The 25,414-nt window shown below is 50.3% G+C and overlaps 1 protein-coding gene and 1 long non-coding RNA gene across 3 annotated transcripts in view; both read left to right on the top strand.

Annotated features, from left to right (window-relative positions):
- The first annotated feature begins 342 nt into the window (after positions 1-342).
- Positions 343-25,414, top strand: part of LOC127926487 (dedicator of cytokinesis protein 1-like) — a 138,520-nt gene continuing 113,448 nt past the window's right edge. Inside the window, 8 exon segments of the mRNA XM_052511871.1 lie at positions 343-424; positions 2,584-2,732; positions 10,605-10,690; positions 12,877-13,033; positions 13,631-13,663; positions 13,665-13,678; positions 17,000-17,090; positions 22,606-22,725. Coding sequence (XP_052367831.1) covers positions 343-424; positions 2,584-2,732; positions 10,605-10,690; positions 12,877-13,033; positions 13,631-13,663; positions 13,665-13,678; positions 17,000-17,090; positions 22,606-22,725 — 732 coding nt within the window.
- On the top strand, positions 2,745-5,699 carry LOC127926485 (uncharacterized). 2 transcript variants are annotated; one of them, XR_008124245.1, is made up of 3 exons: positions 2,745-4,403; positions 4,477-4,514; positions 5,201-5,699. It is a non-coding gene; the product is annotated as an uncharacterized LOC127926485 (long non-coding RNA). The 2 variants fall into 2 exon arrangements; XR_008124244.1 differs by lacking the exon at positions 4,477-4,514 and having other exon boundaries at positions 2,745-4,441; positions 5,201-5,238; positions 5,277-5,699.

Raw genomic sequence — 25,414 nt, 5'->3', positions numbered from 1 at the left:
GGACAGTTAACCATGTTGGGCCACTAGTACAGGACAGTTAACCATGTTGGGCCACTAGTACAGGACAGTTAACCATGTTGGGCCACTAGTACAGGACAGTTAACCATGTTGGGCCACAAGTACAGGACAGTTAACCATGTTGGGCCACTAGTACAGGACAGTTAACCATGTTGGGCCACTAGTACAGGACAGTTAACCATGTTGGGCCACTAGTACAGGACAGTTAACCATGTTGGGCCACTAGTACAGGACAGTTAACCATGTTGGGTCACTAGTAAAGGACAGTTAACCATGTTGGGCCACTAGTACAGGGCAGTGGTTGGCATCAGTGTATGTAAATGCATGTGTGTTTCTGTGTGTTTCAGGTACCAGGACATGAGGAGACAGATCGGCTTTGAGATCAGAGACATGTGGTATAATCTTGGTATGAATCATCGATTTCATGTTCTTCATATGTATTCAACTGACGTATGTGCCCGACCGGCTCCATTCGGTGTTTTTTAAAAGTAGAGACTCAGAGCTAGAAAATGGCCCCCTTGAACTTTTCGACCTTTTGCCACATTTCAGGCTTCAAACATAAAGATATAAAACTGTATTTTTTTGGTGAAGAATCAACAACAAGTGGGACACAATCATGAAGTGGAACAACATTTATTGGATATTTCAAACTTTTTTAACGTGCAAAATTATTCAGCCCCTTTACTTTCAGTGCAGCAAAGTCTCTCCAGAAGTTCAGTGAGGATCTCTGAATGATCCAATGTTGACCTAAATGACTAATGGTGATAAATACAATCCACCTGTGTGTAATCAAGTCTCCGTATAAATGCACCTGCACTGTGATAGTCTCAGAGGTCCGTTAAAAGCGCAGAGAGCATCATGAAGCACAAGGAACACACCAGGCAGGTCCGAGATACTGTTGTGAAGAAGTTTAAAGCCAGATTTGGATACAAAAAGATTTCCCAAGCTTTAAACATCCCAAGGAGTACTGTGCACGCGATAATATTGAAATGGAAGGAGTATCAGACCACTGCAAATCTACCAAGACCTGGCCGTCCCTCTAAACTTTCAGCTCATACAAGGAGAAGACTGATCAGAGATGCAGCCAAGAGGCCCATGATCACTCTGGATGAACTGCAGAGATCTACAGCTGAGGTGGGAGACTCTGTCTATAGGACAACAATCAGTCGTATATTGCACAAATCTGTCCTTTATGGAAGAGTGGCAAGAAGAAAGCCATTTCTTAAAGATATCCATAAAAAGTTTAATTTAATGTTTGCCACAAGCCACCTGGGAGACACACCAAACATGTGGAAGAAGGTGCTCTGGTCAGATGAAACCAAAATGGAACTTTTTGGCAACAATGCAAAACGTTTTGTTTGGCGTAAAAGCAACACAGCTCATCACCCTGAACACACCATCCCCACTGTCAAACATGGTGGTGGCAGCATCATGGTTTGGGCCTGCTTTTCTTCAGCAGGGACAGGGAAGATGGTTAAAATTGATGGGAAGATGGATGGAGCCAAATACAGGACCATTCTGGAAGAAAACCTGATGGAGTCTGCAAAAGACCTGAGACTGGGACGGAGATTTGTCTTCCAACAAGACAATGATCCACAACATAAAGCAAAATCTACAATGGAATGGTTCAAAAATAAACATATCCAGGTGTTAGAATGGCCAAGTCAAAGTCCAGACCTGAATCCAATCGAGAATCTGTGGAAAGGACTGAAAACTGCTGTTCACAAATGCTCTCCATCCAACCTCACTGAGCTCGAGCTGTTTTGCAAGGAGGAATGGGAAAACATTTCAGTCTGTCGATGTGCAAAACTGATAGAGACATACCCCAAGCGACTTACAGCTGTAATCGCAGCAAAAGGTGGCGCGACAAAGTATTAACTTAAGGGGGCTGAATAATTTTGCACTCCCAATTTTTCAGTTTTTGATTTGTTAAAAAAGTTTGAAATATCCAATAAATGTCGTTCCACTTCATGATTGTGTCCCACTTGTTGTTGATTCTTCACAAAAAAATACAGTTTTATATCTTTATGTTTGAAGCCTGAAATGTGGCAAATGGTCGCAAAGTTCAAGGGGGCCGAATACCTTCGCAAGGCACTGTATATCATAACACTACTGTTGAGGAACAATTGGAAAGTAATTCTGCTTTGGAAGATGATAAACTTGTAACCCCACTCATTATATAATATATGTCATTTAGCAGACTCTTTTCATCCACAGGTTATATATCATTATATAATATATGTCATTTGGCAGACTCTTTTGTTAAATGTATGTGTGGGTGGTCCTGGGAATTCAACCCATTATCATGGCCTTGTAAGCCCCATGCTCTACCATTTGTGGTTAACTTTATTTAACTCGGCACGTCAGTTAAGAACAAATTATTATTTTCAATGACGGCCTAGGAACAGTTGGGTTAACTGCCTTGTTCAAAGGCAGAACGACAGATTTGTACCTTGTCAGCTCGGGGATTCGATCCAGCCACCTTTCGGTTACTGGCCCAACGCTCTAGCCCCTTGCCGCCTCTGCAGGGGCTCAGATATTTGATGAAGTTTTATCTCTCCCCAGGTCCACACAAGATCAAGTTCATCCCAGAGATGGTGGGTCCCATCCTAGAGATGACTCTGGTCCCAGAGATAGAGCTGAGGAAAGCTACCATCCCCATCTTCTTTGACATGATGCAGTGTGAATTCCACTTCACATGCAGCTTCCAACGGGTCTGTATCAGTCAGTCGGTCTGTCCATCAATCAGCCAGTCAATCAGCCGGTCAATCAATCAGCCAGTCAGTCGGTCTGTCCATCAATTAGCCAGTCGATCAGCCAGTCAGTCATTCGGTCAATCAGCCTGTCAATCAGCTGTTCAATCAGTCAGTCAGTATATTAATCAATCAGTCAGTCAGTCAGTATATTAATCAATCAGTGAGTCAGTCAGTATATTAATCAATCAGTCAGTCAGTCAGTATATTAATCAATCAGTCAGTCAGTCAGTATATTAATCAATCAGTCAGTCAGTATATTAATAAATCAGTCAGTCAGTCAGTATATTAATCAATCAGTCAGTCAGTCAGTATATTAATCAATCAGTCAGTCAGTCAGTATATTAATCAATCAGTGAGTCAGTCAGTATATTAATCAATCAGTCAGTCAGTCAGTATATTAATCAATCAGTCAGTCAGTCAGTATATTAATCAATCAGTCAGTCAGTATATTAATAAATCAGTCAGTCAGTCAGTCAGTATATTAATCAATCAGTCAGTCCGTCAGTATATTAATCAATCAGTCAGTCAGTCAGTATATTAATAAATCAGTCAGTCAGTCAGTATATTAATCAGTCAGTCAGTCAGTATATTAATAAATCAGTCAGTATATTAATCAGTCAGTCAGTCAGTATATTAATCAGTCAGTCAGTCAGTATATTAATCAGTCAGTCAGTCAGTATATTAATAAATCAGTCAGTCAGTCAGTATATTAATCAATCAGTCAGTCAGTCAGTATATTAATCAATCAGTCAGTCAGTCAGTATATTAATCAATCAGTCAGTCAGTCAGTATATTAATCAATCAGTGAGTCAGTCAGTATATTAATCAATCAGTCAGTCAGTCAGTATATTAATCAATCAGTCAGTCAGTCAGTATATTAATCAATCAGTCAGTCAGTCAGTATATTAATCAATCAGTGAGTCAGTCAGTATATTAATCAATCAATCAGTCAGTCAGTATATTAATCAATCAGTCAGTCAGTATATTAATCAATCAGTCAGTCAGTATATTAATCAATCAGTCAGTCAGTCAGTATATTAATAAATCAGTCAGTCAGTCAGTATATTAATCAATCAGTGAGTCAGTCAGTATATTAATCAATCAGTCAGTCAGTATATTAATAAATCAGTCAGTCAGTCAGTATATTAATCAGTCAGATGTACCAATCAATCAGATGTATTGATAAAGCCCTTTTTACATCAGAAGTTTCTTCAAGAATGTTTAAAAATAACCCCACGTTGACCCCAAAGAGCAGAAACACAGAGGTCAAGGATGGGTGGTAACATCCTCTAAAACCTCACCCTCCCAGGAGACTAACGCAATGTTGCTAAATGTTTCCAGCTCTGAATTGACTCATAATGTAGCGTCGTCAAGCCCATGTACTGCCCTTATTACGACCAGGTCACATGTCTTCCATGTACTGCCCTTATTACGACCAGGTCACATGTCTTCCATGTACTGCCCTTATTACGACCAGGTCACATGTCTTCCATGTACTGCCCTTATTACGACCAGGTCACATGTCTTCCATGTACTGCCCTTATTACGACCAGGTCACATGTCTTCCATGTACTGCCCTCGTTACGACCAGGTCACATGTCTTCCATGTACTGCCCTTATTACGACCAGGTCACATGTCTTCCATGTACTGCCCTTATTACGACCAGGTCACATGTCTTCCATGTACTGAAATAACGACCAGGTCACATGTCTTCCATGTACTGCCCTTGTTACGACCAGGTCACATGTCTTCCATGTACTGCCCTTATTACGACCAGGTCACATGTCTTCCATGTACTGCCCTTATTACGACCAGGTCACATGTCTTCCATGTACTGCCCTTATTACGACCAGGTCACATGTCTTCCATGTACTGCCCTTATTACGACCAGGTCACATGTCTTCCATGTACTGCCCTTATTACGACCAGGTCACATGTCTTCCATGTACTGCCCTTATTACGACCAGGTCACATGTCTTCCATGTACTGCCCTTATTACGACCAGGTCACATGTCTTCCATGTACTGCCCTTATTACGACCAGGTCACATGTCTCTTCCATGTACTGCCCTTATTACGACCAGGTCACATGTCTTCCATGTACTGCCCTTATTACGACCAGGTCACATGTCTTCCATGTACTGCCCTTATTACGACCAGGTCACATGTCTTCCATGTACTGCCCTTATTACGACCAGGTCACATGTCTTCCATGTACTGCCCTTATTACGACCAGGTCACATGTCTTCCATGTACTGCCCTTATTACGACCAGGTCACATGTCTTCCATGTACTGCCCTTATTACGACCAGGTCACATGTCTTCCATGTACTGCCCTTATTACGACCAGGTCACATGTCTTCCATGTACTGCCCTTATTACGACCAGGTCACATGTCTTCCATGTACTGCCCTTATTACGACCAGGTCACATGTCTTCCATGTACTGCCCTCGTTACGACCAGGTCACATGTCTTCCATGTACTGCCCTTATTACGACCAGGTCACATGTCTTCCATGTACTGCCCTCGTTACGACCAGGTCACATGTCTTCCATGTACTGCCCTTATTACGACCAGGTCACATGTCTTCCATGTACTGCCCTTATTACGACCAGGTCACATGTCTTCCATGTACTGCCCTTATTACGACCAGGTCACATGTCTTCCATGTACTGCCCTTATTACGACCAGGTCACATGTCTTCCATGTACTGCCCTCGTTACGACCAGGTCACATGTCTTCCATGTACTGCCCTTATTACGACCAGGTCACATGTCTTCCATGTACTGCCCTCGTTACGACCAGGTCACATGTCTTCCATGTACTGCCCTTATTACGACCAGGTCACATGTCTTCCATGTACTGCCCTCGTTACGACCAGGTCACATGTCACTCCGTCTTCCAAAGTTCACCCCCTCTTTGCCTTACTGATATCCCATTGGTCTCATGTGGACCAATCAATCCCCCCTCTTTGCTTTACCGATATCCCATTGGTCTCATGTGGACCAATCAACCCCCCTCTTTGCCTTACTGATATCCCATTGGTCACATGTGGACCAATCAATCCCCCTCTTTTGCCTTACTGATATCCCATTGGTCTCATGTGGACCAATCAATCCCCCCTCTTTGCCTTACTGATATCCCAATTGGTCACATGTGGACCAATCAAACCCCCCTCTTTGCCTTACTGATATCCCATTGGTCACATGTGGACCAATCAACCCCCCCCCCCCTCTTTGCCTTACTGATATCCAATTGGTCACATGTGGACCAATCAACACCCCCCTCTTTGCTTACTGATATCCCATTGGTCACATGATGGACCAATCAAACCACCCCTCTTTGCCTTACTGATATCCCATTGGTCACATGTGGTGTTCCACCAATGAAATGTCTAAGTCTCTTGTCTGCTACAGAACAGTATATCCAGAGGTTAGACTTCAGAAACATGTGTTTGTTTATGTAGCTCGTAGGTGACTGTTTGTTTCGTTGGTATTACGTTCGCAGTCTAACCAAGTCTCCTGCAGAATTCTCTGTACTGAATCTGCTGTCACTTCCTTTACCATCGATGCCATGTTGAAGTCGGCCTGGCCTGTGGCTGTCTCCTAGATCCTCCCAGTCTGTCTCCTAGATCCTCCGTCTGTCTCCTAGATCCTCCGTCTGTCTCCTAGATCCTCCCAGTCTGTCTCCCAGATCCTCCCAGTCAGTCTCCCAGGTCCTCCCAGTCAGTCTCCCAGATCCTCCCAGTCAGTCTCCCAGATCCTCCCAGTCAGTCTCCCAGGTCCTCCCAGTCAGACTCCCAGATCCTCCCAGTCAGTCTCCCAGATCCTCCCAGTCAGTCTCCCAGATCCTCCCAGTCAGTCTCCCAGATCCTCCCAGTCAGTCTCCCAGATCCTCCCAATCTGACTCTGGTCTAAAGTAGTACACTACTACCCTATAGACCCTGGTCTAAAGTAGTGCACTACTACCCTATAGGTCCTGGTCTAAAGTAGTGCACTACTACCCTATAGGCCCTGGTCTAAAGTAGTGCACTACTACCCTATGGGGCCTGGTCTAAAGTAGTGCACTACTACCCTATAGACCCTGGTCTAAAGTAGTGCACTACTACCCTATAGGCCCTGGTCTAAAGTAGTGCACTACTACCCTATAGACCCTGGTCTAAAGTAGTGCACTATAAAGGGATTAGGGTGCCAGTTGGGACAGTCAGTCGGTTAGAGTTGGGAGTGAAGGGGAGGCCTGGTAATTCAGTTAGTGTCAGTCTGTTAGAGTTGGGAGTGAAGGGGAGGCCTGGTAATTCAGTTAGTGTCAGTCTGTTAGAGTTGGGAGTGAAGGGGAGGCCTGGTAATTCAGTTAGTGTCAGTCTGTTAGAGTTGGGAGTGAAGGGGAGGCCTGGTAATTCAGTTAGTGTCAGTCTGTTAGAGTTGGGAGTGAAGGGGAGGCCTGGTAATTCAGTTAGTGTCAGTCTGTTAGAGTTGGGAGTGAAGGGGAGGCCTGGTAATTCAGTTAGTGTCAGTCTGTTAGAGTTGGGAGTGAAGGGGAGGCCTGGTAATTCAGTTAGTGTCAGTCTGTTAGAGTTGGGAGTGAAGGGGAGGCCTGGTAATTCAGTTAGTGTCAGTCTGTTAGAGTTGGGAGTGAAGGGGAGGCCTGGTAATTCAGTTAGTGTCAGTCTGTTAGAGTTGGGAGTGAAGGGGAGGCCTGGTAATTCAGTTAGTGTCAGTCTGTTAGAGTTGGGAGTGAAGGGGAGGCCTGGTAATTCAGTTAGTGTCAGTCTGTTAGAGTTGGGAGTGAAGGGGAGGCCTGGTAATTCAGTTAGTGTCAGTCTGTTAGAGTTGGGAGTGAAGGGAGGCCTGGTAATTCAGTTAGTGTCAGTCTGTTAGAGTTGGGAGTGAAGGGGAGGCCTGGTAATTCAGTTAGTGTCAGTCAGGACTCGACTCTTTGGGAATGACTACATCCTCTTAGATCCCCTCTACTCTCAAATAGGATCAATTTCCCTTCATGCACTACTTCTGACCCTATATGGAATAGTGCACTATTTTTGACCAGGACCTGTAGGGTAGTAGTGCACTATATAGGGAATAGGGAGCAATTTGGGTCATATACAAATAGCTTTCTAGTCTGCAGTGTAAAACTTAGCAGAGAGAGAGAGAGAGAGAGAGAGTTGCCTCTCTTCCTCCAGAGCGATCCGTCTCTCTTCCTCCAGAGCGATCTGTCTCTCTCTTCCTCCAGAGCGATCTGTCTCTCTTCCTTCAGAGCGATCTGTCTCTCTTCCTCCAGTGCGATCCGTCTCTCTTCCTCCAGTGCGATCTGTCTCTCTTCCTCCAGAGCGATCTGTCTCTCTTCCTCCAGAGCGATCTGTCTCTCTTCCTCCAGAGCGATCCGTCTCTCTTCCTCCAGAGCGATCCGTCTCCTCTTCCTCCAGAGCGATCTGTCTCTCTTCCTCCAGAGCGAGCCGTCTCTCTTCCTCCAGTGCGATCCGTCTCTCTTCCTCCAGTGCGATCTGTCTCTCTTCCTCCAGAGCGATCTGTCTCTCTTCCTCCAGAGCGATCCGTCTCCTCTTCCTCTAGAGCGATCCGTCTCTCTTCCTCCAGAGCGATCCGTCTCTCTTCCTCCAGAGCGATCCGTCTCTCTTCCTCCAGAGCGATCCGTCTCTCTTCCTCCAGAGCGATCCGTCTCTCCTGACTGACACAACAACAGCAGCACATCAAGGAGGCAGTTCACGTAGGAGCAAACGTCCCACTATAAGTGGATGTGCCGGCTCACCTTCCTTCTGCCGTCTTTCTGGGAAGAAGGGAGTAAAAGAGAGAGAGAGAGAGAGAGAGAGATAAATAGAGAGAATATTAGAGGATGTGTCTTCCTGTCATGGTCTTACTCCTCATGCTCCCTGCTCAGCCATAGCCAATCACAGGCAGATAAAGAGAAGTTACTGAGAGTCATCAGACTGATAATGAAGTGATTTAATATGAGCTCACAGTCCACCAGGCTGAAAGAGAGGTGATTAAACCAAGAGGAGAGGTCCTCTCAACCAAGAGAGAGAGAGAAGAGACAGGGGGGTGGAGAGACAGGGTATAGAGTGGGGGGAGGAGAGAGAGAGAAGAGAGGGGGAGGAGAGAGAGAGAAGAGAGGGGGAGGAGAGAGAGGGATGAGAGAGAGAGAAGAGAGGGGGAGGAGAGAGAGGGAGGATAGAAGAGAGAGTTTTGGAAAGAGAGAGTATAGAGTGGGGGAAGGAAAGAGAGAGAGGGAGAGAGAGAGAGAGAGAGAAGAGAGGGTATAGAGAGGGGGAAGGAGAGAGAGGGTATAGAGAGGGGGAAGGAGAGAGAGGGTATAGAGAGGGGGAGGAGAGAGAGGGAGGAGAGAAGAGAGAGTTTTGGAAAGAGAGAGTATAGAGTGGGGGAAGGAAAGTGAGAGAAGAGAGGGGGAGGAGAGAGAGAGAAGAGTGGGGGAGGAGAGAGAGGGTATAGAGAGGGGGAAGGAGAGGGAGGGTATAGAGAGGGGGAGGAGAGAGAGGGTATAGAGAGGGGGAGGAGAGAGAGGGTATAGAGAGGGGGAAGGAGAGAGAGAGAAGAGAGGGGGAAGGGGAGAGATAAGAGAGGGGGAGGAGAGAGAGAAGAGAGGGGGAGGAGAGAGAGGGTATAGAGAGGGGGAAGGAGGGAGAGGGTATAGAGAGGGGGAAGGAGAGAGGGTATAGAGAGGGGGAAGGAGAGGGGGAAGGAGAGAGAGAGAAGAGAGGGGGAAGGAGAGAGGGTATAGAGAGGGGGAAGGAGAGAGAGAGAAGAGAGGGGGAGGAGAGAGAGAGAAGAGAGGGGGAGGAGAGAGAGAGAAGAGTGGGGGAGGAGAGAGAGAAGAGAGGGGGAGGAGAGAGAGGGTATAGAGAGGGGGAAGGAGAGAGAGGGTATAGAGAGGGGGAAGGAGAGAGGGTATAGAGAGGGGGAAGGAGAGGGGGAAGGAGAGAGAGAGAAGAGAGGGGGGAAGGAGAGAGGGTATAGAGAGGGGGAAGGAGAGAGAGAGAAGAGAGGGGGAGGAGAGAGAGAGAAGAGTGGGGGAGGAGAGAGAGAGAAGAGTGGGGGAGGAGAGAGAGAAGAGAGGGGGAAAGAGGAGAGAGAGAAGAGAGGGGGAGGACAGAGAGGGATGAGAGAGAGAGAAGAGAGGAGGGAGTGAGAGAGAAGAGAGGGGGAGGAGAGAGAGAGAAGAGAGGGGGAGGAGAGAGAGGGTATAGAGATGGGGAAGGAGAGAGAGGGTATAGAGAGGGGGAAGGAGAGAGAGGGTATAGAGAGGGGGGAGGAGAGAGGGTATAGAGAGGGGGAGGAGAGAGAGAGAAGAGAGGAGGGAGTGAGAGAGAAGAGAGGGGGAGGAGAGAGAGAGAAGAGAGGAGGAAGTGAGAGAGAAGAGAGGGGGAGGAGAGAGAGAGACGGGGAGGAGAGAGAGGGTATAGAGAGGGGGAAGGAGAGAGAGAGAGAAGAGAGGGGGAATGAGAGAGGGTATAGAGAGGGGGAAGGAGAGAGAGAGAAGAGAGGGGGAAGGAGAGAGGGTATAGAGAGGGGGAAGGAGAGAGAGAGAAGAGAGGGGAAGGAGAGAGAGAGAAGAGAGTGGGAGGAGAGAGAGAGAAGAGAGGGGGAGGAGAGAGAGAGAAGAGTGGGGGAGGAGAGAGAGAGAAGAGAGGGGGAAAGAGGAGAGAGAGAAGAGAGGGGGAGGAGAGAAAGAAGAGAGGGGGAGGAGAGAGAGAGAGTGTTGGAAAGAGAGAGCGACGGAGGCAGAAAGAGGGAGGCAGGATAGAGACTAATGAATAGAAAAATGAGCTGTGCTGATTATGAACGGCTGCTTTCTAATTGCAGTTTGAGAATGAGATCATCACCAAACTGGATCACGAGGTGGAGGGGGGCAGAGGAGACGAGCAGTACAAAGTCCTCTTCCACAAGATGTGAGTGATGCTGTCTGTCTGTCTGCCTGTCTGTCTACCTGTCTGTCTGCCTGTCTGTCTGTCTGCCTGTCTGTCTGTCTGCCTGTCTGTCTGCCTGTCTGTCTGTCTGCCTGTCCGTCTGTCCGTCTGCCTGCCTGCCTGCCGGTGTCTGTCTGTCTGTCTGTCTGTCTGTCTGTCTGTCTGTCTGTCCTGCCTGCCTGCCTGCCTGCCTGCTCTGTCTGTCTGTCTGTCTGTCTGTCTGTCTGCCTGCCTGCCTGCCTGCCTGCCTGCCTGCCTGCCTGCCTGCTTCTGTCTGTCTGTCTGTCTGTCTGTCTGTCTGTCTGTCTGTCTGTCGGTGTCTGTCGGTGTCTGTCGGTGTCTGTCTGTCGGTGTCTGTCTGTCGGTGTCTGTCGGTGTCTGTCTGGTCTGTCTGTCGGTGTCTGTCGGTGTCTGTCGGTGTCTGTCTGTCTGTCTGTCTGTCTGTCTGTCTGTCTGTCTGTCTGTCTGTCTGTCGGTGTCTGTCTGTCCTCTCTCCTCGTCTCTCTCTCAGTTTAATTTAAGGTCTTTATGTCATAAGGAAACATGTGTTTACGTTGCCAAAGAAAGTGAAATAGATCATTAACAAAAGGGAAATGAACAGGGGAAACATTAGTTTAATATTACACTCACAAGGTTTTAAAAGAACATAGACATTTCAAATATTACATTATTGGCTATGTACGGTGTTGAAAGGTTAAAATAAATAAACAGGAAGTTTATTAATGTTTTAATTGTTTTCAATTTCTTTGTGGATCTGTGTAATCTGAGGGAAATATGTCTCTCTAATATGGTCATTGGGCAGGAGGTTAGGAAGTGCAGCTCAGTTTCATTTTGTGGGCAGTGAGCACATAGCCTGTCTTCTCTTGAGAGCCATGTCTGCCTACGGCGGCCTTTCTCAATAGCAAGGCTATGCTCATTGAGTCTGTACATAGTCAAAGCTTTCCTTAAGTTTGGTCAGGTATTCTGCCGCTGTGTACTTTCTGTTAAGGGCCAAATAGCATTCTAGTTTGCTCTGTTTCTTTGTTAATTCTTTCCAATGTGTCAAGTAATTATCTTTTTGTAATGATCTTCTCTCCGCCTCACCTCTCCCCCTCCCCTCTCTCTCACCTCTCTCCCCTCCCTCCCTCCCCTCACCGGTCTCCCACTCTCCCCTCCCCTCCCTCTCTCTCCCTCTCTCTCCCCTCCCCTCCCTCTCTCTCCCGCTCCTCTCTCCCCTCTCTCCCCCTCTCCCCCTCCTCTCTCTCTTCCCTCTCTCTCCCCTCTCTCTCCCCCTCTCCCCCTCCTCTCTCTCTTCCCTCTCTCTCTCCCCCTCCCCTCTCTCTCCCCCTCTCTCTCCCCCCCCTCTCTCCCCCTCCCCTCTCTCTCCCCTCTCTCTCCCCCTACTCTCTCCCTCCCATCTCTCTCTCCCCCTCCTCTCTCTCTCTCTCTCTCCCCCTCCTCTCTCCCTCCCCTCCCTCTCTCTCCTCTCTCTCCCCCTCCTCTCTCTCCTCTCTCTCCCTCCCCTCTCCCTCCCCTCCCTCCCTCCCCTCTCTCTCTCTCCTCTCTCCCTCTCCTCTCTCCCCCTCCCTCTCTCCCCTCCCCTCTCCCCCCTCTCTCCCCCTCCCTCTCTCCCCCTCTCCTCTCTCTCTCCCTCCCTCTCTCTCCTCTCTCCCTCCCCCCTCCCTCTCTCTCTCCCCCCCCTCTCTCTCCTCTCCCCTCCCCCTCTCTCCCCCTCCTCTCTCCCCTCCCTCTCTCTCCTCTCTCCCTCTTTCTCCCTCCCTCTCCTCCTCCTCCCTCCCCTCCCTCCCCTCCCTCCCTCTCTCTCCTCTCTCCCCCTCCCTCTCTCCCCTCCCTCTCTCTCCTCTCTCCCTCCCCTCTCTCTCCCTCCTCTCCCTCCTCCCTCCTCTCCTCTCTCCCTCCCCTCCCTCTCTCCTCTCTCTCCCCCTCCTCTCTCCCCCTCTCTCTCCTCTCTCCCCTCCTCTCTCCTCTCTCCTCTCTCCCCCTCCCTCTCTCCCTCCCCTCCCTCTCTCCCTCCCTCTCTCTCCTCTCTCTCTCCCTCCCTCTCTCTCCTCTCTCTCTCCCCTCCCTCTCTCTCCTCTCTCCCTCCCTCTCTCTCCTCTCTCCTCCTCTCTCCCCCTCCTCTCTCCCTCCCCTCCCTCTCTCTCCTCTCTCCCCTCCTCCCTCCCCAGTCTGTTGGAACACTGCAGGAAACACAAGTACCTGTCTAAGAGTGGGGAGAGCTTTGTGAACCTGGTGGTTCGTCTGTTGGAGAGGCTCCTGGACTACAGGACCATCATGCACGACGAGAACAAGGAGAACCGGATGAGCTGCACCGTCAACGTCCTGGTAGGAGAGACACACACTGTTCTATGTCCTGATCCGTTGTGTTCAGATGTCCGGCTGCGTCCTGCTGCGTTGCCTAGTAACACTGTTCTATGTCCTGTTCCGTTGTGGACAGATGTCCGGCTACGTCCTGCTGCGTTGCCTAGTAACACTGTTCTATGTTCTGTCCTGTTCCGTTGTGGACAGATGTCCGGCTGCGTCCTGCTGCGTTGCCTAGTAACACTGTTCTATGTCCTGTTCCGTTGTGGACAGATGTCCGGCTACGTCCTGCTGCGTTGCCTAGTAACACTGTTCTTGTTCTGTCCTGTTCCGTTGACAGATGTCTTCCTGCTGCGTTGCCTAGTAACACTGTTCTATGTCCTGTTCCGTTGTGGAAGATGTCATTGCTCAGAACACTGTTCTATAAACACCAGCTGCATAACCTGTCTTATTCATAACCTGTCTTATTTGAAGGACACTTTACTGTCAACAGTAGGAAAGACATTTCAGATGTATAAACACCAGCTGCATAACATTCATGATTTGGTTGTTGCTATTTCACTGTCGTAGTTGAATCATTTCAGTTTTATTCATAAACTATTTCAATGTTTTCATCCTCAGAACTTCTACAAGGAGATAGAGAGAGAGGAGAAGAGAGATGTACATCAGGTAGGAAGAGGTCTTCATCATCATTGTACTTGCCTCAAATACACTTTTTGGGGCTGTTGTTCTATTGTACTGTTTTGGGGCAGTGCCTCTGTGAAGTCAAGACCAGGTGTTTTTGGGGCTCAGTGCCTCTGTGAAGTCAAGACCAGGTGTTTTGGGGCTCAGTGCCTCTGTGAAGTCAAGACCAGGTGTTTTTGGGGCTCAGTGCCTCTGTGAAGTCAAGACCAGGTGTTTTGGGGCTCAGTGCCTCTGTGAAGTCAAGACCAGGTGTTTTGGGGCTCAGTGCCTCTGTGAAGTCAAGGCCAGGTGTTTTGGGGCTCAGTGCCTCTGTGAAGTCAAGACCAGGTGTTTTGGGGCTCAGTGCCTCTGTGAAGTCAAGACCAGGTGTTTTTGGGGCTCAGTGCCTCTGTGAAGTCAAGACCAGGTGTTTTGGGGCTCAGTGCCTCTGTGAAGTCAAGACCAGGTGTTTTGGGGCTCAGTGCCTCTGTGAAGTCAAGACCAGGTGTTTTGGGGCTCAGTGCCTCTGTGAAGTCAAGACCAGGTGTTTTTGGGGCTCAGTGCCTCTGTGAAGTCAAGACCAGGTGTTTTGGGGCTCAGTGCCTCTGTGAAGTCAAGGCCAGGTGTTTTGGGGCTCAGTGCCTCTGTGAAGTCAAGACCAGGTGTTTTGGGGCTCAGTGCCTCTGTGAAGTCAAGGCCAGGTGTTTTGGGGCTCAGTGCCTCTGTGAAGTCAAGACCAGGTGTTTTGGGGCTCAGTGCCTCTGTGAAGTCAAGACCAGGTGTTTTGGGGCTCAGTGCCTCTGTGAAGTCAAGGCCAGGTGTTTTGGGGCTCAGTGCCTCTGTGAAGTCAAGACCAGGTGTTTTGGGGCTCAGTGCCTCTGTGAAGTCAAGACCAGGTGTTTTGGGGCTCAGTGCCTCTGTGAAGTCAAGACCAGGTGTTTTGGGGCTCAGTGCCTCTGTGAAGTCAAGACCAGGTGTTTTGGGGCTCAGTGCCTCTGTGAAGTCAAGACCAGGTGTTTTGGGGCTCAGTGCCTCTGTGAAGTCAAGACCAGGTGTTTTGGGGCTCAGTGCCTCTGTGAAGTCAAGACCAGGTGTTTTGGGGCTCAGTGCCTCTGTGAAGTCAAGACCAGGTGTTTTGGGGCTCAGTGCCTCTGTGAAGTCAAGACCAGGTGTTTTTGGGGCTCAGTGCCTCTGTGAAGTCAAGACCAGGTGCTGTTGATATCTTCCCTGACTGACAATGAATAACTGCAAATCACAACAGGAGGTTTTCTCTTTCACTGGTGGAACATTTAGTGGTGAACACATCTGAATATTCCTTTTATTTCCAAGCTTTGTCTCAAATGTCTGTGTGATTTTCTGTAAATCACATTCCCTGCTTTTCCGTCAGTCTGCCTTAGCAGTCTGTCAGTCTGCCCTAGCGGTCTGTCAGTCTGCCCTAGCGGTCCGTCAGTCTGTCCTAGCGGTCCGTCAGTCTGCCCTAGCTGTCCGTCAATCTGCCCTAGCTGTCCGTCAATCTGCCCTAGCGGTCCATCAGTCAGCCCTAGCGGTCCATCAGTCTGCCCTAGCGGTCCATCAGTCAGCCCTAGCGGTCCATCAGTCAGCCCTAGCGGTCCGTCAGTCTGCCCTAGCGGTCCGTCAGTCTGCCCTAGCGGTCCATCAGTCAGCCCTAGCGGTCCATCAGTCTGCCCTAGCGGTACATCAGTCAGCCCTAGCGGTCCATCAGTCAGCCCTAGCGGTCCATCAGTCTGCCCTAGCGGTCCATCAGTCATTGACCAGCCCTAGCGGTCCACCCTATTCCCTAGTCAGCCCTAGCGGTCTGTCAGTCTGCCCTAGCGGTGTGTCAGTCAGTGCCTACTAGCGGTCCCATCAGTCAGCCCTAGCGGTCCATCAGTCTGCCCTAGCGGTCCATCAGTCAGCCTAGCGGACCACCAGTCAGCCTACTATTGACGGACCCACCTCAATAGTGCCTACTATTGCGGACCCACATTCCCTGCCCTAGCGGTCCATCAGTCAGCCCTAGCGGTCCATCCAGGACTGCCCTATTCGGTACATCAGTCAGCCCTAGCGGTCCCACCAGTCACATAGCCCTTTAGCCAGGACCCACCTCACATCTGCACTACTTTGGAGCGGACCGTCAGTCTGCCCTACATAGTCACTATTTAGACCAGCCCCTATTCCCTCAGTCTGCACTACTTTAGACCAGGACCCATCAGTCAGCCTAGCGGACCAGGTCAGCCCTATTCCCTCAGTCACTACTTTAGACCAGGACCATCAGTCTGCCCTAGCGGTCCATCAGTCAGCCCTATTCGGTCGTCTTTGTCAGCCCTAGCGGTCCGTCAGTCTGCCCTAGCGGTCCATCCAGTCAGCCCTAGCGGTCTGTCACGTCATATTGCCCTAGCGGTCCGTCACCTGCCCTAGTGGTCCATCAGGTCAGCCCTTGCGGTCCATCAGTCAGCCCACCAGGGTCCATCAGTCAGCCCTAGCAGTCCATCAGTCAGCACCATAGCGTGTCCATCAGTCAGCCCATAGCAGTCCATGTGTCCTCTGTCCGTTGTCACCATGGTAACCGTTTTCTGTCCGATGTCACCATGGAAAATGTCACCATGAACTGCATCAGTCCACATCACGAAATGGACACAGGACCACATCCGCCCTACGGTCCATGGTCCCCTATTCCCTACATAGTGCACTACTATTGACCAGCACCCTATTCCCTACATAGTGCACTACTATTGACCAGCACCCTATTCCCTACATAGTGAACTACTATTGACCAGGACCCTATTCCCTACATAGTGAACTACTATTGACCAGGACCCTATTCCCTACATAGTGCACTACTATTGACCAGCACCCTATTCCCTACATAGTGAACTACTATTGACCAGGACCCTATTCCCTACATAGTGCACTACTTTAGACCAGGACCCACATAGGCCTCTGTTCAGCTGTAGTGACTCGGGGACCATTTCAGACACAGTTGACTCGTCTCTGTCCGTTGTCACCATGCCGACGTCATATTGAAGCCCACCAAGCTGTGTACCGTTGTCACCATGGCGACGTCATATTGAAGCCCACCAAGGTGTGTACCGTTGTCACCATGGCGACGTCATATTGAAGCCCACCAAGGTGTGTACCGTTGTCACCATGGCGACGTCATATTGAAGCCCACCAAGGTGTGTACCGTTGTCACCACGGTAACCCGTGTGTCCTCTGTCCGTTGTCACCACGGTAACCCGTGTGTCCTCTGTCCGTTGTCACCATGGTAACCCGTGTGTCCTCTGTCCATTGTCACCACGGTAACCCGTGTGTCCTCTGTCCGGACAGGTACCTGTACAAGCTGTGTGACCTCCACAAGGAGTGTGACAACTACACTGAAGCTGCCTACACACTGCTGCTGCACGCTAAGCTGCTGAAGGTATTCACACACACACACACACACACACACACACACACACACACACACACACACACACACACACACACACACACACACACACACACACACACACACACACACACACACACACCGACACACACACACACACACACACACACACACACACACACACACACACACACACACACACACACACACACACACACACACACACACACACACACACACACACATATACACACAGCTCAGATACACAAACACTATCTACCTCTCTCTCTCTCTCCCTCTCCCTCCTTCTCCCTCTCTATGAATTGATAGTGTAAATGTGTGTCTTTTAGCGTCTGTTGAATAGCACCAGTTGTAGAGGACAAAGCCCCAGTCAGCTGTAATCACATAGATGGCTCTTAACCTTGCAGTAGCAGAGGTGTAACCGTGAATATCAATGTGTTGGGGAACAGGATCTGGATAGCAGAGGTACGTCCAACCGTGTTTGAATCCTCCCTCTGTCAGGAGGGGACTGATGAGATGAGGAGAAGAATGGAGAGAGAGAGAGAGGGGACTGGGGAGAGAGGAGAAGAATGGAGAGAGAGAGAGAGGGGACTGGGGAGAGAGGAGAAGAATGGAGAGAGAGAGAGGGGGACTGGGGAGAGAGGAGAAGAATGGAGAGAGGGGGGACTGGGGAGAGAGGAGAAGAATGGAGAGAGAGAGAGAGGGACTGGGGAGAGAGAGAGGAGAAGAATGGAGAGAGAGAAGATAGAGGGAGAGAGAGAGGGGACTGGGGAGAGAGGAGAAGAATGGAGAGAGAGAGAGGGGGGGACTGGGGAGAGAGGAGAAGAATGGAGAGAGAGAGAGAGGGGACTGGGGAGAGAGGAGAATGAATGGAGAGAGAGAGAGGGGGCTGGGGAGAGAGGAGAAGAATGGAGAGAGAGAGAGAGGGGACTGGGGAGAGAGAGAGAAGAATGGAGAGAGAGAGAGAGGGGACTGGGGAGAGGGAGAGAGAGAGAGGGGGACTGGGGAGAGAGAAGAATGAGAGAGAACTGGGGAATGAGAAGAATGGAGATAGAGAGAGAGGGGACTGGGGAGAGAGGAGAAGAATGGAGAGAGAGAGGGGGGACTGGGGAGAGAGGAGAAGAATGAGAGAGAGAGAGAGGGGGACTGGGAAAGAGAGGAGAATAATGGAGAGAGAGAGAGACTGGGGAGAGAGAGACGGACTGGAGAGAGAGAGAGAGAGGGGACTGGGGAGAGAGGAGAAGAATGGGGAGAGAGAGAGAAGAATGGGGAGAGGGAGAGAGAGAGGAGGGACTGGGGAGAGAGGAGAAGAATGGAGAGAGAGAGAGAGAGGGGGGACTGGGGAGAGAGAGAGAAGACAGAGAGAGAGGGGGGACTGGGGAAGAGAGAGGGGACTGGAGAGAGAGAGAGAGAGAGAGAGAGAGAGAGAGAGAGAGAGGGAGGGGACTGGGAAGAGAGGAGAATAATTGAGAGAGAGAGAGAGGGGACTGGGGAGAGAGAGAGAGGAGAGAGGGGACTGGGAGAGAGAGAGAGGGGACTGGGGAGAGAGAGAGAGAGAGAGAGAGAGACTGGGGAGAGAGAGAGAGAGAATGGAGAGAGAGAGAGAGAGGGGACTGGGGAGAGAGAGAGAGAAGAGGGGACTGGGGAGAGAGGAGTGGGGACTGGGGAGAGAGAGGAATGAGGAGAGAGACTGAGGGAGGGGAGAGGAGAGAATAGAGAGAGAGAGAGAGGGGACTGGGGAGAGAGGAGTGGGGACTGGGGAGAGAGGAGTGGGGACTGGGGAGAGAGGAGAGGGGACTGAGGAGAATAATAGAGAGAGAGAGAGGAGAGGGGACTGGGGAGAGAGGAGTGGGGACTGGGGAGAGAGGAGTGGGGACTGGGGAGAGAGGAGTGGGGACTGGGGAGAGAGGAGAGGGGACTGAGGAGAATAATAGAGAGAGAGAGCGAGGGGACTGGGGAGAGAGGAGAGGGGACTGAGGAGAATAATAGAGAGAGAGAGCGAGGGGACTGGGGAGAGAGGAGAGGGGACTGAGGAGAATAATAGAGAGAGAGAGCGAGGGGACTGGGGAGAGATGTTGTATTGTTCTCAATGGCGCTGCCCGTTTGCTCACAGACGCCGTAATAGGACAGATGCTATGTTGCGAACTCTATACATCTCTATGGGACAACGGGACACAATGAGGAAGAATCTCATTTCTTCTTCTTATTATTATTATTATATATATATATATATTTAGTATTATTATAATATTTTGCCATTTCAAACCTGCTGGGGCTTTCCCCAAATGCTGCAAAGAGGGAGACAGAGATAAAAGAGAGAACAGGAGGTTATTATACTGTAAAATGTGATGGATTTTTCCAAAGCAGAGCCTGGAGGTTAGAGTCTTTCTTCAAGCTGTGTCATGAATTGGTTTGTAGGAAACTCAACTGTCTATGGTCCACTATATATATAATGTGTCTGGTCTCTCTATGGTCCACTATATAGATAATGTGACTGGTCTCTCTCTCTATGGTCCACTATATAGATAATGTGTCTGGTCTCTCTATGGTCCACTATATATATAATGTGTCTGGTCTCTCTATGGTCCACTATATAGATAATGTGTCTGGTCTCTCTATGGTTCACTATATAGATAATGTGACTGGTCTCTCTATGGTTCACTATATAGATAATGTGTCTGGTGTCTCTATGGTCCACTATATAGATAATGTGTCTGGTCTCTCTATGGTCCACTATATAGATAATGTGTCTGGTCTCTCTATGGTCCACTATATAGATAATGTGACTGGTCTCTCTGTGGTCCACTATATAGATCATGTGACTGGTCTCTCTATAGTCCACTATATAGATCATGTGACTGGTCTCTCTATGGTCCACTATATAGATAATGTGACTGGTCTCTCTATGGTCCACTATATAGATAATGTGTCTGGTCTCTCTCTATGGTCCACTATATAGATAATGTGACTGGTCTCTCTGTGGTCCACTATATAGATCATGTGACTGGTCTCTCTATGGTCCACTATATAGATCATGTGTCTGGTCTCTCTGTGGTCCACTATATAGATAATGTGTCTGGTCTCTCTATGGTCCACTATATAGATGGTCCACTATATAGATAATGTGTCTGGTCTCTCTGTGGTTCACTATATAGATAATGTGTCTGGTCTCTCTATGGTCCACTATATAGATAATGTGTCTGGTCTCTCTCTATGGTCCACTATATAGATAATGTGACTGGTCTCTCTCTCTATGGTTCACTATATAGATCATGTGACTGGTCTCTCTATGGTCCACTATATAGATAAAATAATGTACTACGAGAATTATCATTCCTCGTCTATATCACAAATGGCAGCCTATGGTTTCTGGTCAAAGTAGTGCACTACGTAGGGAATAGGGTACCATTGGCCATAGGGCCATGGTCAAAGTAGTGCACTATGTAAGGAATAGGGTGCCATTGGCCATAGGGCCCTGGTCACTACATAAGGAATGGGTTGTGATTTGGGACACGGCCTTGTAGGAAACCTGGCTGAGGATGTTGAATTTACAGCGACAGTGTGATTGATGTCGTTTCAGCACTTCCTGAAATAACTAGGTGACCATGGCAACGTAAACGCATCTCCTCTCTTTAATCACGGAAGAGCTGCTCAAGCTGTAACGGAATCAATAATAACCATCGTCCCGCAGAATCCCTTTAATTTAGGCTGTTTGACCTTTAACCTTAGACTCCATGTAAAGGAAGCCAACCTTCCTAGTCTCCAAATCCAAACAGGATCAAGACTTCGTTGTCCTGCTTATTGGCCAATGGAACGTGGCCCGGTTTCCGTTTGGATTTCCGAGGCTGTTTCTAAGTCCACAGTACCGTCAAAATCTGCGAGCCGTTGCTTTTCTCCCACAGTGCACTGCACCGTACACGAAAATGTGGAGGTCACGTCACTTCAACAGACGCTGCCAGCTTTGCTATGTAAATATTGTCTCCATCCTAAACGGCACCCTATTCCCTATATAGGGATTAGGGTGCCGTTTGGGGGTGAATAGTAGTGCACTATATAGGGAATAGGGTGCCGTTTGGGGGTGAATAGTAGTGCACTATATAGGGAATAGGGTGCCGTTTGGGGAATAGTGAATATATAGGGAATAGGGTGCCGTTTGGGGGTGAATAGTAGTGCACTATAGGGAATAGGGTGCCGTTTGGGGGTGAATAGTAGTGCACTATATAGGGAATAGGGTGCCGTTTGGGGGTGAATAGTAGTGCACTATATAGGGAATAGGTAGTGCCTATATAGGGAATTGGGGGAGGGCACCCGCTACCTAATTCGATTTTACCTAGAGATCGTTGCGTTCTCTCTTGTTCAACAACAGCATGGAATGTCAGTTACGTTACCGTGGCAATTAATCAGTTGTGACAGGACCTTAGTAGGGTTACCGAGGCCGGGACCGGGAGCCAATAGGATCGCTGCATCTAGCCTGTCAGCCGGCCTCGTCCAGCCACTCACAACGTTAATTATTAGAGTGGGTAGAGAGATGGGAGGACTGTGTGGTCAGCAGAAATATTTCCCTGTTGTTTACAGAATGAAGCACAATGTGTGGTGATTAATATGGTTTTATCACTGCATAAATCAATATCTGATGTGTTAATGTAGCTTTTCCATAAGTTATCTCTTTCCTCTCCTCCTCCCTCCACTCCTCCTCTCTTTTCCTCTCCTCCTCCCTCCACTCCTCCTCTCTTTCCTCTCCTCCTCCCTCCACTCCTCCTCTCTTTCCTCTCCTCCTCCCTCCACTCCTCCTCTCTTTTCCTCTCCTCCTCCCTCCTCTCCTCCTCTCTTTTCCTCTCCTCCTCCCTCCTCTCCTCCCTCCTCTCTTTTCCTCTCCTCCTCCCTCCTCTCCTCCTCTCTTTTCCTCTCCTCCTCCCTCCACTCCTCCTCTCTTTTCCTCTCCTCCTCCCTCCTCCCTCCTCCTCTCTTTTCCTCTCCTCCTCCCTCCACTCCTCCTCTCTTTTCCTCTCCTCCTCCCTCCACTCCTCCTCTCTTTTCCTCTCCTCCCTCCTCTCTTTTCCTCTCTCCTCTCCTCCTCTATTCCTCTCCTCCCTCCTCTCCTCCTCCCTCCTCTCCTCCTCCCTCCTCTCCTCCTCTCTCCTCCTCTTCTCCTCTCTCCTCCTCTTCCCCTCCTCTCTCCTCTCCTCCTCCCTCCTCTTCTCCTTCTCTCTCCTTGGCTCCTCCTCCTCTCCTTCCCTCCTCCTCTTCTCCTCCTCTCCTCCTCCTCCCTCCTCTCCTCCTCCTCTCCTCTTTTCCTCCTCCCTCCTCCCTCTCCTCTTTCCCCTCCTCCTCTCCTCTTTCCCCTCTTTCCTCTCCTCCTCCCTCCTCTCCTCCTCCTCTCCTCCTCCCCACTGTAGGTCAATGTTTAGCTTTATTGAAGAATCTAATTCTGATATAGTCTGATAGAGTATACTGCTCAGCTACAGTTAATATTATACTATACAGGGTCTGTTCTATAGAGGTAACATGATCTGTGTTCCTGCAGTGGTCTGAGGAGCCGTGTGCAGCTCACCTGACCCAGAGAGACGGCTACCAGGCCTCCACACAAGGACAACTCAAGGACCAGCTCTACCAGGAGATCATCAACTTCTTCGACAAGGGCAAGGTACCTAGAGGGAGGAGGGTGATGGGAGGGGGGAGAGAGGGTGGAAGTGTGATGGGGGGGGAGGGTAGAGGGAGGAAGGGTGATGGGAGGGGGGAGAGAGGGTGTGTATTAGAGAGAGAGAGAAAGTGAGTGTTGGTGAGAGAGGGGGGTGGTGAGAGAGGGGAGGTGGTAAGAGATAGAGGGGAGGTGGTGATTGGCCCTCCTCTATAAGCCCTCTATTGGCCCTCCTCTGGAAGCCCTGTATTGGCCCTCTGGAACTCCTCTTCTATAAGCCCTCTCTCCTCTGGAAGCCCTCTATTGGCCCTCCTCTGGAAGCCCTCTATTGGCCCTCCTCTGGAAGCCCTCTATTGGCCCTCCTCCTCCAGCCCTCTATTGGCCCTCCTCTGGAAGCTCTCTATTGGCCCTCCTCTGGAAGCCCTCTATTGGCCCTCCTCTGTAAGCCCTCTATTGGCCCTCCTCTATAAGCCCTCTATTGGCCCTCCTCCTCTAGCCCTCTATTGGCCCTCCTCTGGAAGCCCTTTATTGGCCCTCCTCTATAAGCCCTCTATTGGCCCTCCTCTATAAGCCCTCTATTGGCCCTCCTCTATTGGCCCTCCTCTGGAAGCCCTCTATTGGCCCTCCTCTATTGGCCCTCCTCTGGAAGCCCTCTGTTGGCCCTCCTCTGGAAGCCCTCTATTGGCCCTCCTCTATAAGCCCTCTATTGGCCCTCCTCTATAAGCCCTCTATTGGCCCTCCTCCTCTAGCCCTCTATTGGCCCTCCTCTGGAAGCCCTCTATTGGCCCTCCTCTGGAAGCCCTCTATTGGCCCTCCTCTGGAAGCCCTCTATTGGCCCTCCTCTGGAAGCCCTCCATTGGCCCTCCTCTATAAGCCCTCTATTGGCCCTCCTCTGGAAGCCCTCTATTGGCCCTCCTCTATAAGCCCTCTATTGGCCCTCCTCTATTGGCCCTCCTCTGGAAGCCCTCTATTGGCCCTCCTCTGGAAGCCCTCTATTGGCCCTCCTCTGGAAGCCCTCTATTGGCCCTCCTCTGGAAGCCCTCTATTGGCCCTCCTCTGGAAGCCCTCTATTGGCCCTCCTCTGGAAGCCCTCTATTGGCCCTCCTCTGGAAGCCCTCTATTGGCCCTCCTCTATTGGCCCTCCTCTGGAAGCCCTCTATTGGCCCTCCTCTGGAAGCCCTCTATTGGCCCTCCTCTATAAGCCCTCTGTTGGCCCTCCTCTGGAAGCCCTCCATTGGCCCTCCTCTATAAGCCCTCTATTGGCCCTCCTCTATTGGCCCTCCTCTATAAGCCCTCTATTGGCCCTCCTCTGGAAGCCCTCTATTGGCCCTCCTCTGGAAGCCCTCTGTTGGCTCTCTCTCTCTCTCTCTCTCTCTCTCTCTCTCTCTCTCTCTCTCTCTCTCTCTCTCTCTCTCTCTCTCTCTCTCCTCCTTGCCCCACCAACCGCCTTCCCTTCTTCTCTCACTCTCCCTCCCATCCTCCTCTCTCCCATCCTCCTCTCCCTCCCATCCTCCTCTCCCCCATCCTCCTCTCCCCCATCCTCCTCTCCCTCCTATCCTCCTCTCTCCCATCCTCCTCTCCCCCATCCTCCTCTCTCCCATCCTCCTCTCCCTCCCATCTTCCTTCCTCCCATCCTCCTCTCTCCCTCCCTCCTCCCTCCATCCCATCCTCCTCTCTCCCTCATCTTCTCTCCCTCCATCCCATCCTCCTCTCTCCCATCCTCCTCTCCCTCCCATCTTCCTTCCTCCCATCCTCCTCTCTCCCTCCCTCCTCCCTCCATCCCATCCTCCTCTCTCCCTCATCTTCTCTCCCTCCATCCCATCCTCCTCTCTCCCTCCATCTTCTCTCCCCCATCCCATCCTCCTCTCTTCCTCTTCTTCTCTCCCTCCTCCCTCCATCCCATCCTCCTCTCTCCCTCCATCTTCTCTCCCTCCAACCCATCCTCCGCTCTCCCTCCATCTTCTCTCCCCCATCCCATCCTCCTCTCTCCATCCATCTTCTCTCCCTCCATCCCATCCTCCTCTACATCCCCTCCTTTCCTGCCACCCCAGTATAACCATAAGCCACAAGACAGACAGACAGACAGACAGACAGACAGACAGACAGACAGACAGACAGACAGACAGACAGACAGACAGACAGTCAGAGGGTAGATCATGTGCCTGCATGATGCCATTCTGTAAAAGCAGGAGGAGCAGACCATTCTCAGATGACTCAATCTGGAGAAATATCTGTCTGTCTGTCCCATCTTCAGCAGAGCAAGGGACCGCAGGGGCTTTAGTCAGGAAGACCTCCCCGATGCTACTGAAGATGGGGAGGTTGGAGAGAGAGAGGGAGGAGGGGATGAGGTGGGAGAGAGAGGGGTGGGGTGGGGGAGAGAGAGGGAGGGGAGGGAGGAGAGGATGAGGTTGGAGAGAGGGTGAGGTGGGAGAGAGAGAGGGAGGATGGGATGAGGTGGGAGAGAGAGAGGGAGGAGGGGATGAGGTGGGAGAGAGAGAGGGGTGGGGTGGGGGGAGAGAGAGGGAGGGGAGGGAGGAGAGGATGAGGTGGGAGAGAGAGGGGAGGATGGGATGAGGTGGGAGAGAGAGAGGGGAGGAGAAGATGAGGTGGGAGAGAGAGGGGTGGGGTGGGGGAGAGAGAGGGAGGGGAGGGAGGGAGGAGAGGATGAGGTGGGAGAGAGAGAGAGAGAGAGGGA

The sequence above is a fragment of the Oncorhynchus keta genome, unplaced genomic scaffold, assembly GCF_023373465.1.
Source record: "Oncorhynchus keta strain PuntledgeMale-10-30-2019 unplaced genomic scaffold, Oket_V2 Un_contig_763_pilon_pilon, whole genome shotgun sequence".
Lineage (NCBI taxonomy): Eukaryota > Metazoa > Chordata > Actinopteri > Salmoniformes > Salmonidae > Oncorhynchus > Oncorhynchus keta.
Note: the sequence above shows the minus strand (reverse complement) of the source record. Positions and strands in the feature narration are given on the sequence as shown.